At 37.9% G+C, this 24,164-nt stretch overlaps 1 protein-coding gene and 1 non-coding gene across 3 annotated transcripts in view; both read right to left on the bottom strand.

Moving 5' to 3' along the window:
• TXLNG (taxilin gamma) overlaps positions 1–24,164 on the bottom strand; it is a 45,134-nt gene that overhangs the window by 8,698 nt on the left and 12,272 nt on the right. Inside the window, exons 1-7 of one of the 2 annotated variants that reach the window (XM_054581099.1) lie at positions 22,491–22,617; positions 16,744–17,047; positions 14,136–14,227; positions 9,665–9,835; positions 8,189–8,383; positions 5,722–5,841; positions 3,884–3,958 (exon numbers count right to left, since the gene is read on the bottom strand). In XM_054581099.1, the coding sequence (XP_054437074.1) occupies positions 3,884–3,958; positions 5,722–5,841; positions 8,189–8,383; positions 9,665–9,835; positions 14,136–14,227; positions 16,744–17,032 (942 nt within the window). In that variant the 5' untranslated portion in view covers positions 17,033–17,047; positions 22,491–22,617. Of the gene's footprint in view, positions 1–3,883; positions 3,959–5,721; positions 5,842–8,188; positions 8,384–9,664; positions 9,836–14,135; positions 14,228–16,743; positions 17,048–22,490; positions 22,618–24,164 lie in introns of those variants that run through there. The other variant, XM_054581098.1, reaches the window with a different exon arrangement.
• Positions 4,432–4,562, bottom strand: LOC129077011 (small nucleolar RNA SNORA38). The gene has a single exon (XR_008529775.1). It is a non-coding gene; the product is annotated as a small nucleolar RNA SNORA38 (small nucleolar RNA).

Here is a 24,164-nt window from a genome sequence, read left to right as displayed (position 1 = left end):
CCAACATCCCTAATGAACACAGATGCAAAAATTCTCAACAAAATACTAGCAAACAATTCAATAGCACATCGAAAGGATCATACACAAAAAGGATCATAAATCTCATGATCAAATGAGATTTATCCCTGGGATGCAAAAATGGTTCAACATATACAAATCAATAAATGTGATTCACCACATTAACAGAATGAAAGACAAAAATCATATGATCACCTCAATGGGTAGAGAAAAAGCATTTGACAAAATTCAACATCCATTCATGATAAAAACTCTCAACAAACTGGGTATAGAAGGAACATTCTTCAACATAATAAAAGCCATATATGAAAGACCCACAGCTAACATCATACGTAACAGTGAAAGACTGAAAGCTTTCCCTTCAAGATCAAGAGCAAGACAAGAGTATCCATTCTCATTATTTCTATTTGACACAGTACTAGAATTCCTATCTACAGAAATTAGGCAAGAAAAAGAAATAAAAGGCATCCAAATCCGAAAGGAAGAAGTAAAATTATCTGTGATGTCATGTATAGAAAAATCTGAAGACTCCGCTCAAAACACTGTTAAAACAAATTCAGTAAAGTTTCAAAAAACAAAATCAGCATAAGAAATCCAGTTGTGTTTATATATACTAACAACAAAATATCTGAAAAAGAAAGAACACGATACTATTTATAATAGCATCAAAAAAGGATAAAAAGCTTAGGAATAAATTTGACCAAAAAAAATAAAAGATCTATACAGTGAAAATTGTAAGACACTGATGAAAGAAATCAAAGACGACAAAAATAAGTGGTAAGATACGCTCATGTATCCAAAGAGTTAATATTGTTAAAATGTCCATCCTACCTAAAGCCATCTATATAGTCAATGCAATCCCTATCAGAATTCCAATGGCATTTTTCACAGAAATTGAAAAAAAGCTAAAATTTATATGGAACCACAAAAGAGCCCGAACAGACAAAGAAATCTGGAGAAAGAGAAAAGCTGGAGATGTTATGCGCCCTGATTTCAAACTGTACTACAAAGCTAAGTAATCAGAACAGTATGGTACTGGCATAAAAACACAGACATTGATCAATGGAACAGAACTGAGAGCCAAAAAATAAACCTACACAAATATGGTAAACTAATATGTGACAAGAGGACCAAGAATACTCGATAGGGAAAGAGCCGTTTCTTCAATAAATGGTGCTGGGAAGAAAGGATACCTACATGTAGAAGAATGAAATCGGACCCCTGTCTTACATCACTCACAAAAATTAACTTGAAATGGATTAAGGACATAAATATAAGACCTGGAGCTATAAAACTCCTAGAAGAAAACATAGGTAAAAAGCTCCCTGAAAGTGGTCTTGTTAATGATTTTTTTGGATACAACATCAAAAGTACAAGCAGCAAAAGCAAAAATCCACAAGTGGGACTACATGGAAAAGCTGCTGCACAGCCTGGTTTAATCTCCTCTTGTGCCTACCAACTAAGACAGGTGCTTCCCCCAAGTGGAGACTGCAGGTAGCCACATGCTGGGAAACTGCAAAAATAAATACCGAGAATATGTTCCAAGATCTTAAGCAGTAAGAAATGTACAATAACACAACAGAATTTCTAAAACTCAGTTATACGACAACATGGATATCACATCTAAGTGATACCATATAGTATTTATCTTTCTTTGTCTGACTTTTCTCACTTAGCCTGATGTCCTCAGGCCTATCCATGTGAATCTAAAAAAGTTCATAAAAAGAGTAAAATTGTGGTTACCAGAAGATGGGAGGAGGGGGAATAGAACACATATTGTTGAAGGGTACAAACTTGCAATGAGCACTACAGGCATATTGTATTATTCAGAGTACCTCAGAGATTGTGGATTCAGTTCCAGACCACCACAATAAAGTGAATATTGCAATAAAGAGTCACAAATTTTTTGGTTTCTCGTTGCACATAAAGTTATGGTTATACTATACTGTAGTTTATTAAATGTGCAATAGTATGTCTAATAAAACAAGGCACATACCTTAATTAAAAAGCACTTTATTGCTAAAAACTGCTAACCATCAAAAAACTTTAAATTAAAAAATAAAATAAAAAGCTTCCGCACAGCAAAGAAACAACAAAATGAAAAGGCAACCTATGGAATGGGAGAAAATATCTGAAAACCATATGTATGATAAGGTTAATATTCAACACATAAGGAACTCAATAGCGAGAAAACAAACAAACCAACTCGAAAATGGACACAGGACTTGAAAAGACATTTTTACAAGGAAAATATTCAAATGGCTAAGAGGTACATGAAAAGGTGCTCAACATCACTAATCAGTCAGGGCAGTGATTTTCAACCAGTGTGCCACAGAATTTTTAAAACATGCAATACCTGACTTTTTGTCAGGGGCAATGACCTCTTTTCCCTTAGACTGTCAAATACAAAAATGACAACAGCCAATACAATAGCCATCTGGTGTGAATGAATCAGAATTTATACCTATTTTTTTGTCAGATCGGCAAAAAATATATTATTGTTATGCTGCAGAATTTTAGTAATTAGTTTGAGTGCCATGAAATGTAAAAGACTGAAAATTGCTGCATCAGGAAAATGCAAATCAAAACCACAAAGAGATACCACCTCATACTTGTCAGAATGGCTATTATCAACAACAAAAACATACACATATAAATAAGAGAACAAATGCTGGTGAAGATATGAAGAAAAGGGAACCTTCACGCACTGCTAGTGGGAAGGTAAAATGGTGCAGCCACTATGGAAACCAGTATGGAGGTTCCTTAAAAAATAAAAAATAGAGCTGCCATACGATCCAGCAATTCTACTTCTGAGTACATATCTGAAGGAGATGAAATTACTATCTCTAATATATATCTGCACTAATGTGTTCATTGAAACACTGTTCACAACAGCCAAGACATGGAAACAATCTAAGCGTCGACAGGTGAATGAATAAAGAAATGCGGTGTTTATACAATGGAATATTAGCTATACGATAGAAGGAAATCTTCCATTAGTGACAGCATGGGTGGACCTTCAGGGTATGCTAAGTGAAGTAAGTCAGAGCAAGACAAATACTGTATGATCTCACTGACACGTATGTGAAATCTAAAAAGTTACGCTCATAGAAACAGAGTAAAATGCTGATGGCCAGAGATGAGGAGTGGGGAAAACAGAGAGATGCTGTCGAAGGCTACAAACTTGGTTGTAAGTTCCAGGGATCTAATGTGTAACACGGTGATTATAGTCAAAAGCACTATGTATCATATACTACCAAAAAAAGAAAGAAAGAAAAGTAGGGAGGGCCCTCATTAAAAACACCACCCCCACAGCTCTACCTGGGAGTGGAACTGTATGGTTTCAACGGGAAGTTTTAAAATAGGTTATGTTCTCAGAGCACAGACTTTCAAAGATTTTAGGTTAAACTATGTGAAATCGCCATTCTGTAGGTCAAAGAACTCAAGTATCAGCAACTTCATGTGGCTCTACTTAATACAAAGGAACTAAAATGTGAGGATTTATCCGTTTTTCTGTAGTTAGAAATTAGCTGACGGACACACATGGGAAAAGACTGAGACAGGGAAGAAATACCTGGGATAGTGAAAAGGGGACACTGCAGATGGCATCACCAATTGTCCCAGTCTGCCTGTGGCCTATGTGTTTTCTGGGACACAGCACCTTGAGTGCTAAAAGCAGGAAAGTCCTGGGCAAATGGGGATGAGTCAGTCACCCTAAATGAAGAGGAAAGCTCCAAAAGGGACATGTGATCTACTCTCATTTCTGGCTGGGAACAGGCAAAAGCATCTGAGGAGATTCGAGGTACATATCAAACGAACCACAGATTTTTCTTACAAATTCTACTATCCCCTGCTGTCAAGTTACCTGCTGTTTTAGTTGTACTTCTTGCTGTTTCATTTGTTCATATTTGTGCCTCGATTCTGTTGCTTCTTTTAACAACTAGAAAAGAGAAACATTTTGGCAAAATATTAATCGTAATTACAATTATGATTACAATGTCAAATGACCCGACAGTTAGGCCTAATCCTTCCATTCATTATTTTATCAGTAACTGAGTCTGTAAGTGAAATATTGTTACATCAAATGCCAGTTACCTATATCTTCGATCTGTCCCACTTGTTAACACTCAGGAACGCAGGAATAATCTTATGCTTAGAAAAAGTACTGTGGAGGCCTAATAATAGGTTTACAAAACTCAGGGTTAAATTGTTGTTTCAGGTGAAAATAATTAGAAGTCTAGTATTAAGAGAAAACATAGCTAGGAATCTTGACATTTTCTGGGAGCTTTAGAAAACCCCTCTACTCCACAGAGGCAAGATGAGGCAGGGTGAAAGGGTATGAAGCAAAGCAATGAAATCAGAGTCCTGGTTTCTTTCTTTCTTTCTTTTTTTTCCTTTTCTTTCTTTTTTTCTCTATGTGGGATGGTTGGTCTTGAGCCTGCAGGGAGCAAGCTGGCCCCAGACTTCTCCAAGTCCACATTTCTTTGCCTCCAATTCTTACGTGTCCAAAGACAGGGAACCAAAGACACGCCTTCGTAGGAGGATACAGACCTGGTTCTGATCACTTTTTAAAAAGCAGGGGAGAGGGAGAGGGGAGCTTTAATTTATGTACTTGGGCTTTCAAGAAAATTATATACTGAAGTTGCATAATAGGCAGCTGGGAAATTCAGTCCCTGAAGTAAAATGTCACATAGTCCAAATAAGCCTTGAAAAGTCCTTACACCAACCAGAAAGTATATTTGCGTAATGTGCACATGTGTGTGCACACATGAAATTTATACTCCAACCCTGGAAATGACACCCACGTCTTTAGTTACACACGGGAAAGCACTGTCCATTCACATAGCAGGACCATGTGAACAATGTGTCTGTCTTAACCCTAGACGCACGTTCAACACGACACATTCATATCACGAGGGCCACTCCGGAACGAGTCTTCATAGCGGGCCTGCCTTGGGGCCTAAGCTACCTGAGGGAAAGCTGGATGGGACAGTCTTCGTTATCATAACCATTTCTCATTTTTATTGTTTATTTTGGTTAAGCATGTATAGTTTGGTTAAGCAACTATATATACATAGTTGAATATACATATACGTATGTACACATACGTACAAATATACATACCCACCCGATGAGATTCCACTGCACTCATAATTATAAGACAGGCGGTATAATCTGAGCATAGTCTGAGAACAATGCTAAGTGATTATAGGGTACAGAGCATTTTGTTAAAATTTTTATCAGAAAATTATGAGTAAGTCAACAAATAGCTCCCCTAGTTTCAAGGTACTTATTTGAAAACAAAATATAACAGTATTACATGAGGCCCATGCTTGCTAAGCTTGATATTAAATTGCCAAATTTAATGTACTAAATACTGGTATCATTCTTGAACTTGGTGACCATTGCCTACAAGTGAAGTAAATATTTTAAGCACAGGAAAGTCAAACATGTGCAAGTCTTTCCAGTAACGTGGCCTAACCAGTAATGTGGCGTAACCTCTCTAGTGTATCTTCTATACAAAGAGTTAAAAGAAATAAAAAGCTGAATGCTTTCTAACACACACATGCCCTTCTCAATCTAGAGCTAAAAACAAATTAGCATGACCCAGGTGCTCCAAATATATGTAGAATAAGTTGACACATTTTAAATGGCTTTGGTTACAATGAGGCAATAATTCCTTTCATAAGAAATAGAACTTACAAACTCTCTCTCTCTCTGATGTTTTTCATCGGCTTCCTTTATCAGCTGTGTCGTTTGCTGAAGCTTTGCGTCCACAAGCTGTTGTTGTAGTTCCTTATGTTTGAACACTTTATCAATATGCTGCAGGGAAAGTCAAATTCTCCCATTACTTAATGAAAGTGGAGCACAATGACAAGGAAACATAACATGAGTTACAATGCGTTGCTTCTCACCCTGCTTTCCCCACTAATGCCACCAAAGCTAAAAACGGTGCCTTTCTGTCCTGAACCTCAGGAACGGGGGCCCGCTCCTACCACCCATGCCTCTCCCTTTTAGAGGTGAGCCATCAGGCACTTTGGCAGCCACATGCCTGTACTTTCTATTTCTGCTCTACAACGATGACGAGGCTCAAGCTGTATCAGGAAAATGATGGATAAAGGAGTACAGACTGTTAAGGCATACATCATACACAGAATTCCTGGAGATTTTTTCTCCCCATTAACTTTTCCCAAATTTCTCAGTTGAAGGATGCGTGCTGTGTGCCAGGAATGGCCCCCGCAGATGCGCTCCCCTTCTGAATCCCAGTCCCCTACCAAGGGGGTGGGGGGTAGCCACACCCAATGCAATGATTCCATTGCAGCCATTTGGTAACAGTTAAAGGGTCACTCTTTAATGACAATGAAGTCATTAGGACATCCCTTCTCAGATGTAGAAAGAGTAAACCTTCCTGGCCAAAAAAAGAACATGTGATAATGTTCTAAATAAATGAGACTTATGTACTGTAATTTAAACATATAATTTTCAAATTTTCTACATCTATGATGTGCCAGATTGTCATATTAAACAAAGCTAAAAGAATAATTGTAAGAAATTGAGCACTTTATAATCTAATGGAAAACTTATTCTCTAGGTCAAAAAAAGTTTCTTCAATAAACATACTCTAAGAATAAAGAGAGAAAAGTAAATCTTTATGTTAGAGACTTGAGACATAGCAACCAGTGAAAAGGATGGAGTTTATTTGGGTCTTGATCCAAGTAAGTTTTTTTTTTTAAAGGGGAGAGAACATTAAATAATTATGGTTAATTTTTAGGTGTGAAAATGGTTTTGTGAGTATGCTTAAAAAAGAATCTATCTTTTTGAGGTCCATCCTCAAATACCTATGAATGGAATAATATGACACCTTGGAATTGCTTCAAAATAACCCGCGGGAAGGTGACAAAAATATAGCTGAAACCATGGTTTCATCAGCTGAAGCCAGGTGATGTATTTTCTCTCTACTTTTTATTTTAAGTCTGCAATTTTCCATAATGAAAAGTAAAAAAAGAAAGAAAAAGGTGGATGAGTGATAAAAATAAAGTCGTTTTTAAAACTAAGTTTTTGAAGAGCTGTATGTAAAATTCTAAATTAATATAATCTAAGGTTTGCCTTGAAAACTGGCTAAAGTAACCCACAGAAGATGCCACAATCTTTTTTTTTTTTTTGTAAGTTTAATCAGCCATTTAAATCTATTACATTTCTGTAAGGAATGCAACACAGATAAAAGCAAAATATTTTACTGACTTAAACGACAAGGGGATGCATTATTTAAAAACCCTAACACCTCTAACACTGCCCATTTGACTTCTAAAAATGAGGAACTTTAGAAGGCAGGTTATCATCTATTTGCTTTTAATCTAGATATTACCTCTTAACTTCCCAATTACCTTTGTAAATGCTTAGTTAGAAGCCAATAACCAAGATCGGCAGCCATGGATCTTTCCAGTAAACTTTCTACTTCTATGGGTGTATATCTGAAGATTCAGAAATCAGTTCTTTTTTCCTCCCAAAGAGTAAAAACTCCCATTAAAAAAAAAGTCTGAAACATTCGTGTAAAGCAACGGTGCTGTGGACTGTACGGATTAGCACAGATGTCTGAGAGATGGGGCACCTGAGGCCAAATATTTATTATCAGCCCAGATAAGGGGGGAAAATCAGTATGCTGAAATCACAGTCTTCTGGCCCTGACCCAGTAGGTTGTGCATCGTCCTGCAAAGCAAAAAGTCACCAGTTCAATTCCTGGTCAGGGTACATGCCTAGGTTACGGGTTCGGCCCCACTATCAGGGCGCATACAAGAGGCAACTGATCAATGTTCCTCTCCCACGTGGATGTTTCTCTCCCTCTTTCTCCCTCCCTTCTGCTCTCTCTAAAATTAAATAAATAAAATCTTAAAATCACAGTCTTCCAGCATCACATGGAAGACAACAGTACTTAACATGTCTGTAAGGAACTGCCTCATGTACTCAAATCCACTGACCTCTGCACTGTCGAATGCTGATCCCAAAGCACCCTTCCTTCATGTGGTGGCTGAGCCTTTTCTAATAAAGGCCTGCTTTCCACTATGCACACACAGCTCTACAACCTCTGGGACAACAGTTTCACTTCTTTAGTAGTGAATGGTGACGAGGTCTTGCTAATAACAAGCTGCTGAAATGAACAAAACGCGTTTACCTCCTCCCTCAGTGCATACTGTTCGATGAGCTTCTTCAGCTTCTCTCCCAGTTCAATGTTTTCCTGGCGGAGTTTGGCGTTGTGTATGTCATGCTGTTCAAGCTGTGCTTGGATTTCATTTAAAGTAATTTGGAAGTGTGCAGTGGCTTCTTTACGTCTTTCTTCCTCCTCTCGGGCCTGCTGCATATTTTCTTCCTTATTATGGAAAGTAATTTCTGTTAATGGTGTAGACCTATGGATAAGGGTACTCCCAAAAGCTGCTCCTACGTGGATTCACCTACTGCGCGCAGCCTGAAGAGATGCTTCTGAACTCTAATTCCTTCCCTTTATTTATAACCAAAAGGCTCTCAGTTAAAACCAAGCAGCTTTTCCTAAATAAACAGAACGATCCGAGAGACACACACTGCCCTGCTGTTCGTGCTTTGTGACCATCTGAAATTCACTATCCTGAAAGACACGTCAGGAGCCTGTCCATGCAGCCAGCTCCTCCACCTATGTCCCCAAATGTGCTCCTTCGGCGGTTCCACAATGCAGCATCTTAAATCAGCCTCAAGAGATAGAACCCTTCTTGCAGGTGACTTTCTGAATCACATCTTCTACTCCCTAGGGACAAGGGGACAAATGGAATCTGTATCTCAGAAAGCCTATGTCCAACTTTTGCTAGGATACCCGTGTTAAAAGACTCTTACATGTCTAAACAGTTACCAGTCCAATGCTGGTAAATGCTGATGTACTATGGGGAAAAAAATATCACCTATTTTAATTAACATCTAAATCCAAAGGTTCAAAAGCAAAAAGCCATGGGCTCCCACAGCAGATGCAGACCCACTTCCCGAGCGCGCCTGTGTTCCAGGCCTCAGGGGTGTGCTGTGGTGGGGGAGTATGAGGAGCCCACTGAAAATCAAACCGAAACTCTACAAGAGGAAGGCCTGCCCCATGTCTCCGCTTTTTTCTTCTTCACTGTTGGTACCAATGAATCTTTGAATGCCTGCTCCCCCTTCCTTTATGATCAGCCAAGGTGTAAGTGCCCTTTTAAAAGTACTCAGGAACTGGACAGCTGGGGCGGGCAAGGGCAGCGTGGCAAGGCAGCCGAGTAACAGACCGGGAGGAGCTCAGGGCATGCCTTCCCTTCCCCAGGGTCATTCTGCCTCTAGTCTGTTCCCACTCGCTTCTCTGCAGGTGTCAGCTTCTCATACATTGCAATGAGCTACATCAGTGCTCAGCACAAAACTGGTAACTTTGAGCTTCCTAAGCCATGGCTCCAAGCAGGAGAGCTTGCTCTAAACAGCAGTCTCATCTAGACCCCCACAAGCAAACACAAGGGACACTAAGAAACATCAGGCCCAGCAAAAATAGAAGGCAAGATGGTAGCTCTGTCCCAAGTAGAGACAAGGACTTACTTTAAATAGATACACAGTGATTATAGAAAAAACGGAAGCAGTTGCCCCTGAAAAACAGAACAATGAACCCACTAACCTTTAACGTCTTGTTGTGACGCTGAAGTTCCCTGCAGAGAGACTCTAGTTTGCTTCTTGCCAAGACAGCCTTGCTGTGCTCACTCTGCAAGTGCACTTTCTCTTTCACGATCTGAGCTTGCTTCTTCTGCAGAATCTTCATTTGCTTCTGAACATTCCTGCTCTCCTCCAGCTAAAATAACAAGCACTTGACATTTAGGAAGCACATTGAAAACCTTTGGGTTACGGATGGAAGAATCACATTAAGGGCTATGAACACATTTTCAATAACCAAATATTATAGCGTAATTATTTTATTTTCAGTTGTTTCACGCCCCTCTACTCTGCCAACGTTTCTTTTCCAGTTGTGATAGGAAAGTAAACAAACAATTTAGGGTAGGGAGAAAAACTCTTTTATTTTCTTACTAAAAACAAAAACATGATGTTTTCAGAAACCTTCTCAGGAATCAACACCATTAAGCTGTACTTTTTTGAAAGCACACATAGGCTACTTGAACGTGATGGCCCTCCTATAAGTTAATAAGCAGCACTCAGGGTTCTTGGCTAGTAAGTGGGGAATCACAATTTCAGGTCTGGAGCAAATGAGTCTATTTCAAGGTCAAATCAACACTAATAGGTAAGATGGCAGCTTCACTGACCTTTCACTGACGGAAAGGATGCTGAGTCATGATTTCAAGAACAAGAGTGACACCTTGTGGCTTATCAACACATACCAAGCATCCTCACAGGCAATGCGTTTTTACAGCTATTAAAAATGCCTTTATGAAAATTCCTGCCGGAAAATACTTTTGTAAAGTAAGCTCTCTGTGGACCATGGGCTGCAGTGCAGTTCCCAGAGGCTGCAGGTTCTGCACACACTATCTGTAACTCTAGCGAGGACTGGAAGCCCCCCAGCCTTCCTCACCTCAAAGTAACCACAGCCCTGAATCCTGGGTTCACTATTCCTTTGCTCTCCTCTTTATATCATCTGTGTGTGGTCCTAAGAGAAATTTTGGTCTCAGTAGCTTTGAATTTAGTGTTGCTATTGCCACTGAGGAATAGAATTTTGTATTTTCTTTCATATTTTTAAATTAATGTAAGCTTCAATAGCCACATGTGGTTAATGACTGTTTTGGACAGCACAGCTGCACATCGTACTGCTAGGAGTCACCCAGACTGCTCACATGTAGCTACAGGATCAGGGGACAGCGAACTTTTTCTGTAAAGGCCCAGAGAGTAAATATTTTAGACTTTGCAGGCCACAGCTGGCTATCTGCTGTGTCGTCCTCTTTTATTAAGCAAAACTTTAAAAATGTAAAAAAACCATTCTTAGCTTGTAGGCAGTACAAAAACATGCCTTGCTGGATCTGGCCAACAGGTTGCATAATATTGCACTTCTTAAAAAATATCCCACACACAATACACTCTACTGATCAATTCACTTATCAGTGAGCATTTGGGATGTTTCCAGGTTTCATTACTCACAATGTTATGGACATGTTCATGTGTTTCGTGGTATACACATCAAGAATTTCTCTTGGGTGCAAACCTAGAAGTGGGGTTGCTAGGCAGTGATTTCTGATGTTCTATTTCACATTACTATGCCAAACTTTTTGCCAAAGTGGCTGGCAAATTTTTTCTCCCATCAAAGATTTATAAGATATTGTGCAGATGCACATCCTCTCCAAAATTTAGTATGATCAGAATTCTTAATCTAGGCCACTACAATGGCCATAAAATGGCATCTCGTTGTGGTCCTAATTGGCATTTCCCTGATCACTAATCAGATCAAACATCTCTTTGTTTATGTACCTTTAAGACATCTGTATAGTTTTGTTTTTCCGCTTCTGTGAAATACCTCTTACATGTCTCATGCCCAGTTTTCCATTGCTTTATCCTTTTTGCATTCATTTGTACGTGCTCCTTACATATTGATAATAAAGCTTCTGTTGATTATATTTGTTGGAAATATGTTCTCCCAAGTTTGTAATCTTGTTTCACTTTCTTTTAAAGTGTCTTTTGATGAACAGAAAGTCTTAATTTCAATATAATCAATTCTTGTAATCTTTTCTGATAGTGCTTTTTGTATTGTAAGAAATCTTCCCCTTAACCCAAGTTTGGAAAAATATTCACCTGGTAGCATATCTAAATAAATCTAAATGACATCTAAAATTTTTTAAGATTAATTTTTGACACTCAAATCCTTAATCCATCCAGAATTGATTGTTGTATATGATAACTAAGGATCTAATTCATTTTTATCGCATAAGGATATGCACTTTTTCAGTTCATTTAACTTCACAAGGGCGGTGATTCTCCCCCAAATACATCTATAGATTCCATGGAATGCTCTTCAAAATCCCCAAGTGGTGCTTTTTCACATGGAACTAAGAAGTCGAATCTAAAATTTCACAGAAAGTAAAGAGTCAAGAAGAGCCAAGGTACTTCTGATGAAAAGAGTTAATAAGGACATATTTACCCAACCAGATATCAAGATTTCTTACTAGCTCTAAAAATCTACACAAACTAAGAAAGGGCAAAGAACATGCACTTTAACTTCCTTACAGACCACGTTACAGCTCTAATGCTAGCCACACTTAGCAAGTGCAATGCGACAATTGCATGAATCCATGTTAACTGGTGAATGCGGCAGCCAAAATTCTCCCTGATGGACAATTACGATGACAGTGCGGTGCACCGCTGCACCGACTCCACAGCACTTCACGTGTCCGTGCCACAAGAATCAGTGATATTAGTAAGATGCTGTCACAAAAAGGACAGAGGACAGTGACAGTATGAGGGACGTTTTCTGAAAAATCCTTGGGAAAAGGCTCCCTTGATGGTCTCACTGCTACATAATCTATATCCTCTCCCTTTTAAAGGAAATGAGTATTGTTTCAAGAAATCAAGCTTTAGAACACTTTCTGAAAAGAGTAAATGTTTCGTTTCGCCCTTCATATGGTCAGCACAAATCTAAATCAAAGAGAGGTTACTCACTAGGCAATTCTTCAGTGTCACATCCTCAAATGGATTAAGTGACCATTACTGGTACTTAAAAATAACCATAGTCCCCCACCACACACATGCACACAAAGCAAAACACTCCAGATCCTTGCTACCTAAAGTGTGATCCAAGGGCTGCCAGGACCCTCATCATGACCTGCGAGCTTGTTGCTTGTTAGCACGAAGACCCTCAGGGCCCAACCCAGACCCAGTGAATCAGAATGTACCTTCTAACAAATGTCCCGATGACTTGTATGAGTCTGAGGACTGCCTCATGCAACTATTTGCCCTTTCTTCTCCTAACCCATTCATGGCTAGCTGCTACTGTCAGGTGGCTAGCCCTACACTGCTTTCTTTCAGTGTTTTACTCTTTTCTCCACTTTTTCTTTTCCCTTTTTTGTTCTTATCTTCTTTTTCCACCTCTCGCATGGTTCTCCTCATGTGGATGGAACCAGTGGGACTTTGGAACCAATAGCCAGTGGAAGCGTTCCTTTCCTGAAACCAGCAACCTGACCATGCTGTGTTTTCTGCCATCTCTGCATTTGTTCTAGGCCGTTTTTCACGGATGCACGGGATTTCCTCTTGCTCTGAACTGAAGGCGATTCCAGACGGCTGAGTGCCAGCTACATGGAGGTGTACTCGAACCCGTTTACAAACTGAGGGACAGTAACTTTAATTCTTTCAGTAATAAATAAATAAAATTTACTTTTAGAACTGGTCATTGACAAAAACTAGTTTATGATATGGAATAACTGCTTTAACAATAGATGAAGTGCAGAAAAATTGTCAATGATGATTCACGTTAAGTATTTCACAAAAGGCATTAATTTCAGTATTTACATTAGAATTCTAAAAGTCTTCCAAAACCTTTACTTCAAAGAGTTCTATCATTTTCCTATGCTTCAGCTTAAAAAGGATGGCAGTGTTTCCATGTTGAGACTGCTTTCTTAATTTTAAAAAGAAAATGAATGCTTCTTGAAGTAACATAGGCCCAGAACAAATAAGATCAATTTCTTTGGAAGATGGAAAAAGGAATGCCTGGCACACAGCATATGCTAAATAAAAATTTCCTGAGCCACAGTATTGTTTTAATAGACTATTTCATTCAACTCACAATTTCAATCACAATGGCTATAGAATTGCCCTGGGAAAAATTAAATATAGGAACCACTATACCCCAACTGACTAAAAGCATCATAACCCAGGGATGAAAAGGCTAACTTAGAAATACTAAATACTCCGAGACTCAGTTTTACAAAATATATACCCTATCTTAGCATTCTAGTGTTCGCTCATAAGTATCAACTTGTAAAGTCAAGTCATACAAGCAACAAAAAAAGCTCCAAGAAATCAGATTCTCCTCCTCAATTTTGGAATAAAACAATTTTACATTTAAAGCTACATCAAAATCACATTTTAAAAAGCTAATCAAGCACATATCCATCTTGCTATAGTTTATATGGACCTCACTTCCATGATGTAATACTCACAAGATCAGCATATTTCTTACAAAGAGCTGCCAGCTTCTCTTCTGGTGTAGAAAGGGTGTTTAGGGCTTGCATCAGTAATAAAACTTCTTTTCCTGATGATTAACAAGATAACAAATAAGTCCTGGAAGAAGAATGAGATCAAATCTAACCTGCAAATTCTATATAACACTTCCTATGTTCTGACAACCATAGTAAAATAATTTATGCCTGTAACTAGAAATAAGATATTTCCCAGCTAAATTAAGAAAGCTATTTTTAAATTTGGGATTAGCAGGCACCCCCTCCCCCAAATTTCTTCACTTTAACATGGCTAGCAATTTGTAAGAACTCTTGCTGAAGGCTTGAAAATTCTCCTGCTTAACCACTGATATCCAAGTTAAGACAAAGGGCAAGTTACAAAGGGCAGAATATTTTTAAAAGCTTCCTCCTAACCAAGTACAAATACAGAAGTTCAAAGGGAGTTTCAGTTAGTACTCTCTGCCTGCCTAAGATACACAGACTCACTTGTGACACGTGTCTTTTTCTATGTGAAATCTAAGTAACTTCTGATGATTTTGGAAACATATTCCATGTGTTAATCAAGTTCACTGTAAATAAAAAGATGTCAAGACAGCTCTTCCCTTGGGGAAAAGAGCTTAACACTTAACAACATTTCAAGACTTTGGCAGGGAGAAGCAAGTTGGCTGAGGTAGGGGGACAAGTGGTGTTTCAAAAGAAGTGATAATGTTTTATTTCTTAAGCTGGGTGGTGGTTATCATTTTTATTTTTTAAAATGTTCACTTATATGTAGGATATTTCGTTTAGAAACCTATTAAAATGACTGGTATATGATGTACAGACTGTGAGGAAAAACGCAGGCTGACTTCAAAACAGACTACTTTTTTATCTACATAAAATTTTAATAACAAGCCCTGGCTGGAATGGCTCAGTGGATTGAGCACCGGCCTGCGAACCCAAGGGTCACAGGTTCGATTCCCAGTCAGGGCACATGCCTGGGTTGCGAGCCAGATCCCCAGTAGGGGGTGCGCAAGAGGCAACCACACATGGATGTTTCTCTCCCCCTCTTTCTCCCTCCCTCCCCCTCTCTCTAAAAATAAATAAATAAAATCTTTAAAAAAAAATTTTAGTAACAAAACCTCTTATTCAACCCAAGGCCAGTAACAAGTTTAAAAGAGATGACTAAACATAATTATTGAGTAAAATTAGAAATAAGCATAAATGTAGCCTTCAATTTTTATGATGACTTTTAAACTCACATTACATCTGGGTATTTTTAACATATAATTCATATACCATAAAATTTACCATTCTTAAGTATAGAATTGAGTATATTCACAAAGTTGTGCAACCATCTCCACTGCCTAATTTCAAAATACTTTGTAGCACCTCAAAAAGAAACTCCATACCCATCAGCAGTCACTTACTCCTCACTGCTCCTTCTTCCAGGCAACCACTACTCTAACTTTTTGTCTCCATGGATTTGCAAATTCTAGATACCTCATATAAAATGGAATTATATATATAATTATATGTAGATATTTTTTTTTCCTACATGGCCTTTGTGTCTGGTTTCTTTTACTTAGTAATATTTACGAGGTTCACCCCCATAGGATGATAGGCACTACATTCCTTTTTATTGCCAAATAACAGTCCACTGCATGAGTATACCACATTTTCTTATCCATTCATCAGCTGATGGATGACAGTTGTTTAAACTTTTTGGCTATTATGAATAATATTGCCAGGAACGGTCATGTACAGTGTTTTGCACGGACACGTTTTCCATTTTTCTGGGGCACATACATAGAGGCAGAATTGCTGGGTCACACGGTAATGTTATGTGTAACTTTTTAAGACCCCCATTTGCTGTTACACATAATTGGGGCTGCTGACTTTGAAGAAATTTGTCTTATTTGTAAGGAATTAAAATTTTTTAATTAAAATTATTTTTGTATTTCTATACATTAAGTTTTCCAATTTAGCAGGAAATGGGTTTAATAAGGGTAATTCTAATGTAGCATACAGAAAACCATACAAATTAAACACTGTTAATCTTAAGTATAATAAGTGTAAAAATCTTAGGGGCAACCAGTAAGGCTAAAATAAGAGGAGATTTCAGATTTCGTAATGAGAGTCAACGTATCACATTCTTAGTCCTAAATCCCAAATAGAGCAGGAGGAAGAAAATATACCCTTGAAAGCCAGTCTTACCCCACTTTCTGTAGATAAGATTTTGTAATCTCTAAATTTCTATGACTAGGTTTTAAATACTAAAGTGATCAAATAAATATAGTTTTCATACATTTCGGTCAGACTACATTAAAGATGCGAAAAAGCAAGTCTAATACTACTTCTATCACGTTGGCCCCAAATTTTTTCACAGAAGACAATTGTTGATTATTGAGAGCAAACTTCCTACTCTGCTATCTTCACCTCCTGCACAGAACTGCGGCAGACAGGCAGACGGACCCCAATAAAGACAAGAGATGCTAAACATCCATCTCAATACGGGCCACCACAGACCACGTTCATAATCACCTGTGCCGCAGGAACTATAAGTAAATGAGCTGTGTGTGAAAGCGTCCAACCACTGAGCAGAGATTATTACCTAAGGTTTTTTCTTTGCTCCTATTGCACTCTGAATCTTGCTGACCATCAGGGGGATCTGTTCGAGCTTCTTGCCCAGGAATTTCCTCTCTTGACTCTTGTGTGCAGTATGCTGAGCTCACCAAACTTCTGTTTTTTGTTATAAAGTCACTGCCTTCATCCTCTTCCAGTGAATGTTTGTTACTTGTGCCACCACAATTTGAGTCCTGATGCTGAAGTATATCGTTTGATTGAGAGTTATGCAACATATCCGCTTTCACCCCTAGCCCGCATATTCCAGCGTCTTCCATTGTGCCAATCACAAACTAGAGGGAAAGGAGGAGAAAGATGGGAAAGGGGGTTAAATCAAATGTAATCAGTGTTTACAACCAAAAGCACACCATAGGCTGACAGCTTTTTTTCTTTCTTAGTGGTTTGTAAAATTGATGCAAATATGGTATGTAGTTTCTAAGTTTCACTGCGAGGTGACCTAACTGTAAAGCATAAGAAAAACAAAGTTAAGACAAACCACACATCTAAGTGGTACCAAAGCAAGCAAGAAATGCCATTTAGTTGTAAACCTACACTTATTTCCCCATAAAAATTCCACTACTTAATTAGCAAACAAATTTCATATTAGTTGACAAATGTGAAATTATCCCAAGTTAATGAACATGAATTATCCTGACCTTGATGGTAACTATACTTTTGGTGGTGATCACTTTGTAGAGTATACAGATGTCGAATCAAATGTTGAACACCTGAAACTTATGTTATATTCCAGTTTTACCTCAAAAAAATTATTCTGTTCTTATCCTCAAGAAGATGGTACAGGAGAGATGGTCCACTGGGTGTCCAGTAAAAACCCCACGCTCCTCCAACATCCTGGGGAGCTGGCACTGCTGGACCAGGACTCAGCTAAGGACTACAACACAACTCCCAGCCCCTTACATCTAGGTGGGACTCCCATGAGAGGTTCTCACCAATGGAATGTGAGCCCAAGCGATGACTGTCTCTTCCCCAACAAGACTTTTATTCTTAGAAGCAAATGTTCTTTCTCTACCACCTCTTTCCCATTCTGGCTTTATGCAGAGGTCTCCAAGACCCTACGAGATGGCAGAGCCACAGGATGAAAGTAGCCTGGGCCCCTAAATCCCATGTACACATAAAGAAAGTCGCCCTTCTTGCAAAGGACACCCACATCACCATTATTAAAACTATAAGGTTTCATGGATGAACCTTCAAATCATTACACTAGGTGAAAGAAGCCAGACACAGAAAGCCACATGTTGTCCACATCAAAACCACCATCAGAGGAGGAAGAAAATAAATTTCTTGCATGTTAAGCTACAAAATTTTGAGAATAACATTTTAAACAGCTATCCTAACCCTAACGAATACAGATAGTAGGCATGGGAGAGGTGGCTTTATTCTAGTATTTTATTCTCAAATCAGTAATTTTACCTTATTCTCGCTTGTAACATATTGTTAACCCCATTTATTTATGGGATATCCCCCCTTGTTAACCACTGCTTGGTCATATAATGTAGCACAAATTTAAATTCCGCACATTTTCTCTCTGTATAAAAGAGAGCTTCTTCCTTTTTGAATACTACAATGGGGGGAGTGTCTAATATCTTTCTCTTACTACAACTGGACAAAAGCTATCTTCCAAAATTAATAGAACAGAGATTATTTCCAATTATAATAATAAATATCCAACCGAAGAACTAAAAATAATTTAAAATACCAAGGCAGAGGATAGAGAGGTTAAGGAAACTAAATCCTTATCTTTTATAGTCTAACATTGATATATCAAGTACTGTGCTTTTGAAAGAACAAGTTGGTATAGCCACTTTGAAAAACTCTTTAGCAATATGGATACCTTCCAACATGGTTAATTCTCATCCTAGGATTTTACCCAAGTGTGTACATATGTGAAGCCGAAGGCCAAGAATGTCTAGAGCAACACTATTTGTAATTACCCTAAAATGGAATCAATCCAAATTTCTATCAACAGAAGAAAGGACCATTCTAACATGTTCATACGATCTAGCAATGAGGATAAACTACTACTAAACACAGCAACACAGATGAGTCTCACAGGCAGACTGTTTCAAGGAAGGTGCCAGAATGCATACTCTAGGAAACTATTTATATATGAAGTTCAAAAACAGGCAAAGCTAATTGATGGTGCTGGAAATCAGGATAGTGGATACTGGTGAGGGCAAAGCTTTCCGTGGTGTTGGGTAATATTCTGTCTTGATCTAGATGGGGTAACACAGAGGCCAACTTTGTGAAAATTCAGCAAGCCTAAACATTTGTGCTTTGTATACTTTTCTGAATGTATGTTTTACTTCAGTAAGGTTTATTTTAAAAGTTGCAATTTATACATTATTCAAAATTTATGAAGAACCAAAACATAAACATTTTCCTCTGGGGAGAGAGATTAGAGATGTGTTGCTTTTCATACTTTAAAAATAATGTACATGTAATACTTTCATTTCTTAAAAAAAAAAAAAAGGAATGCATTAAGGGAAAATGGGCTATTTTGAGTTAAGTTTGATGCCACATTTGGATTATAAGCCTAATTCACATTTTAAAAATTTACAAAGTAATATTGAAGACTTTAATTCTTTCAAAAAATTTAAAAATTTCACTTCTACATGTAATGCATTCCATAGAGTACTGTCTCTCGTGTAATCCATAGGAGTTAAGTTTATTTAAAAACTAATGAGCAGCCCTAGCCAGGTGGCTCAGTTGGTTGGAGCATCATCCCACACACCAAAATGTCAGGGGTTCGATCCCCAGTCGGGGTGCGTATCAGAGGCAACTGATTAATGTTTCTCACATCAATGTTTTTCTTTCTCTCTCCCCCTCCCTCTCTCTCTAAAATCAATAAACATCCTTGGGTGAGGATAAAAAAAAATTAATGATGAAGTTTTAGGAAATGTCCTTTGTTAAATTTCATTACTGCAGTAATTTCTTAACACCACCAATATGCCCCAATAACATACTACAGAAATATTACTATCAAACCAAATGCAAAGTGACCATTTTAACACTACACTGTACATTTAATTACTAATTCTACCTCTATTTTATATTAGTCATTAAACTGCCATATACAAGTTGGGCCCATAATGTTAACAGAAACCTTTTATGCAAAAGCAATGGGGGGTGATTGAAAATTATTAATACCATCTTCCACAATTTATAAAAAATAATTTTCAAACCTATTCTCTGAAGACCATTAGTATTAAGAATAGGACTACAAAACCACAATGTTGGCTTTAAATATTGATGAAAATCTATTAAAAGATGATTAAAATGAAGATTCTTTATCTCTAATACATAATGGAATTTCTCAAAAGCGTAATGATAATAAACCCCACATAATACCAGAAAGTGTGGTGTCAAGCCATATCCAAATATATAATGAGCAAGCAATTTGGAAGACAGGGAACATAAATAGTTTTCATGGAGGAAAATCTGAGGCCTACCCTAGGATTAATTTTAATAAGAAAGCTACCTGAGGAATGAATTTGTTAATGTGTATTTTTTCAGTTCTATTAGTGATTTTTCTTAACAGCTTTCCTGAGATATAATTTATAGAGCATACAATTCACTGTTTTTTAGTGTGCTCAGAGCCATGTGACAGTCACCACAATCAATTTTAGAACTTTTGATACCTCGAAATGAAACTCGGTACTCTTCAGCTATAAATCCCTAATCCTCCCACTATCTCCAGCCCCAGCTAACTAATGTAGTTCCCGTCTCTCCAGATGTGGTTATTCTGGACATTTCATATAAATGGCATCGTATGTAGCCTTTTGTGTTTGGTTTCTTTTACATAGCATAATGATTTCAAGGTTCAACTATGAAACCCTGTAGTTGTAATGTAGTATGTAATGTAGTGTGTAGTATGTAGAAATGTAGTAAAAAGTACTTCATTTCTTTTTTTTAAAAAAGGTTTTATTTATTTATTTTTAGAAGGGAAGGGAGGGAAGAGAGGGAAACATCAATGTGTGGTTGCTGCTTGTGCGCCCCCTACTGGGAACCTGGCCTGCAACCCAGGCATGTGCCCTGACTGGGAATCAAACCAGCAACACTTCAGTTCACAGGCCAGTGCTCAATCCAGCCAGGGCTCATTTCTTTTTATTACCAAATAATATTCCACTGTATGAATATACCATATTTTATTTATCCATTCATCAGTTGATGGGCACTTGTATTATTTCCAACTTTTGGCTATCATGAATAATTGTTATGAACATTAATGTACAAGTTTTGTGTGGACACATGTTTACATTTCTCTAAGATATATACCTAGGAGTGGATTGCTAGATCATATGGTCAATCTATGTTTTAACCTTTTGAAGAACTGCCACGCTACTTTTCCAGTGAGTGCACCATTTCACATTCCCACCAGCAGTGTATGAGGGTTCCAGTATTTCCACATCACCACTGTCCTTTTGATTACAGCCATCCAAGTCTGGAGGTATCTCATCTAATGATGTTGAGAATCTTTTCATGTGCTTATTATCAATTTGTATACCTCCTTTGGAGAGATGCTTATTCAGATCCTTTGCCTATTTTTCATTTGAATTATTTGTTATTTTATTGAGTTGTGAGAGTTCTTTATGTATGCTAGACACAAGTCCCTGATCAGATATATGATTTACAAGTATTTTCTCTTATTACTGTTCTGCATTCTCTCAGTTTTGGAGAAAAGGCACAATATATTCACCTATTTCAAAATGGCATAGGAGATTTAATAACTAGTAACAGAGCACTGGAAGCATCACAGAACATATGTAAATTTTTTTACTATTCTAAGTGCAGTCAGAAAAAATAACCTTTTCTTTAACATAAATTGATTCTCAAATTAAAGAATGCTAAGACCTCCAACCCAACAAAAATGGGCAAACAAGATGAAGGATTCACAGAAAGGAAATACAAATGGCTTGTAGACATCTGTTGAACTTTACTAAAAAGAGAAATGCAACTTAAAACTATCACATATTTTTCACATCAAAAACTCTGGTCACAGTGTGGAAGAGAGGGTGTGAGGTATTCTCAAACATTTCTGGTTGGGGATAAATTGTTTTAACCACTAAGGAGTCCCATTCAAGGTGCAGATTGTCTTGGAGGGGGCAGAAGGAACATTCTGGGGTGCTGGAATGCTCCATATCTTGATAAGAGTTTGGTTACAGAGAGAGCTGCATGCATCTGTTACAGCTCAGCATTTACATACTTACAGTGGCTTCACTGGGTGAAGGGACAGAAAGATGGACAGACATGAAAAGGGAAGCATAGTAAACTGTCAGTGGTAACATCTAGGTGGTGGCAATGTGGATGTTCAGCATCCAATTCTTACCCTATGTTTGAAAATGTTCATAATGAAGTGTTGAAAAAAATCATCATGCCACATGTGCTTTGACCAGCAAGTTCACTTCTTACCCATTTTTCCTACAGATGAACCAGTACATTTGTGAAATGATATATACATAAGGACATTGATGGAGCATAGTAACAGAAAATCTGAAATACCCTCAATGTCAACTAATAATGGACTAGATAAATTGTGCTACATCCATACAAGGGAATACTGTACCATCTGTTCAAAAAGAGTAGGTAGTTGTATAATTACCAAACTGTAAGTATAGGTTGAAAAGGGAAAATACCCTACAATATACACTGTATGCCATGATTTGGGTGTTTGTAGTTGGGGAGAGGGTTGTATAAGGAATATATTAATTGACAGACCTGGGTGAGTGGAGTCAGAGTGGAAGGTCACTGGGCTTCAGAGCAGGCCTGTTTTTACCTTTCAAGTTAGGGACCAGCAGTTACCTTCCTAACAGTTTGTTGGTTTTTTTGTTTTGTTTTTTTAAAATCCCAAGATGAATAGGGTTCTCTAATATAACACCTATTAGGAAAAAGAAGAGGAAAAAATGTTTATTTAAATTCCAATCTCAAATAAAAATGAAACCAGTAATAAGTAATTTCAGTAAGAATTTCTGTTTGAACCTTTCCCTAAACAAAATCATAAAACAAAAACAGGAAACATTTTCACTTTGTTAATGAATCTATAGTCATGAGCAGTGTGTTTAGCTCTTGTACCTTGAAAGACTTACAATGGTGTTCCAGAGAGCACACCATTCGGCCGCAATGGAATTTACTAGAACCCTAGTCCCAATAACCTCCCCACCCCTGACACTATGCACCTGTCAGGGGATACATTTCTCTATCTTCCTTCCACTGTCTCAATACTTGGAGCTAAGATGTCTCCTTAACTGAAGAAGAGAGGCCTTCAAAATGGATAGTCACCAGTTTACCAACAATTAATTTTAGAAGCAAATAATAACTATTACAGAAATTTCTGCAAATGAACATGAATACTCTGTATTCATCTACTACTTGTAATAGCTTTTTGGATCAATACATTTGAAACTTAGCCTGCATGGGAATTAAAAGCCCAAAAGAGCCCTGGCCGGATAGCTCAGTTGATTAGATCATTGTCCCGATACGCCAAGGTTGTGGGTTTCATCTGTGTTCAGGGCACATACAAGAATCAATCAATGAATGCATAAATAAGAGGAACGACAAATTGATGATTCTCTCTCTCTCAAATCAATAATTTTAAAATAAAGTTTAAATCAATTTTTAAAATTTTAAATATTTATTTTTAAATTTTAAGCCTAAAAGAAAAAAAGTTAAATTAAGTTTCTTTCCCTTCTACTCTATGAATAAAGAGAAAGATGAATAACTTTAAAGTTTAAAACTTTCACTTATGCTCTCTCAAATAATGTTGAAGCTTAAGAACCATATTTCTTTGGCTTGTTTTGTTTAAAGAGCTTAAATGTTATTAGTAATGGTTGTTCTTTTACTAAATCTGGTGTAAATAAAAAACAAAAAAGCCAACACCCACATTCACTTCCTAATTATTTCAACTACCATCTGCTTCAGTAAGCTAGAATGCCTTCAACCAGTGCCAGGCATGTACTTTGAGCAGAGATCCCTCCGTCTGCCGCTGAGGGCGGAGTGGCCCTTCAGAGGGAGCTGGTGGGAGACCTTGTGCACACTTACGCCTTTTCCTCGGGAGAGATCCTTAGCCAGCCCGGGGTTCCAAAGAACCCTTCCAAGTAGGTGAAAGGAACCTTCAGAACTTGCTAAGCTGCAACCCCATTTAACCTTTTCCAGCCCACTGAGAGATAGGTCTTATTGTTCCCGCATAAGGAAAATGAGACTTAGCGTGGTGAGGGAACTTGCCCAAGAGCATATTAAAGTCGGTAAAAGGGGCCAGCGAAACTCAAAACCAGGACTGTCAAACTCAAAGAGCCCATGCTCTCTCCACTGCAGTGCTTCCCTCACTTCATACATCAGCCTTGGAAAATGAAAGGTCAAAGTCAAACAGATCGCTCATGCAGTTACAAAACGCCT

Source organism: Pteronotus mesoamericanus, unplaced genomic scaffold (assembly GCF_021234165.1).
Source record: "Pteronotus mesoamericanus isolate MK-2021 breed Mesoamerican mustached bat unplaced genomic scaffold, CSHL_Meso_final contig_65, whole genome shotgun sequence".
Lineage (NCBI taxonomy): Eukaryota > Metazoa > Chordata > Mammalia > Chiroptera > Mormoopidae > Pteronotus > Pteronotus mesoamericanus.
The sequence above is the reverse complement of the archived record's forward strand: the minus strand, read 5'-3'. Positions and strand labels throughout refer to the sequence as shown.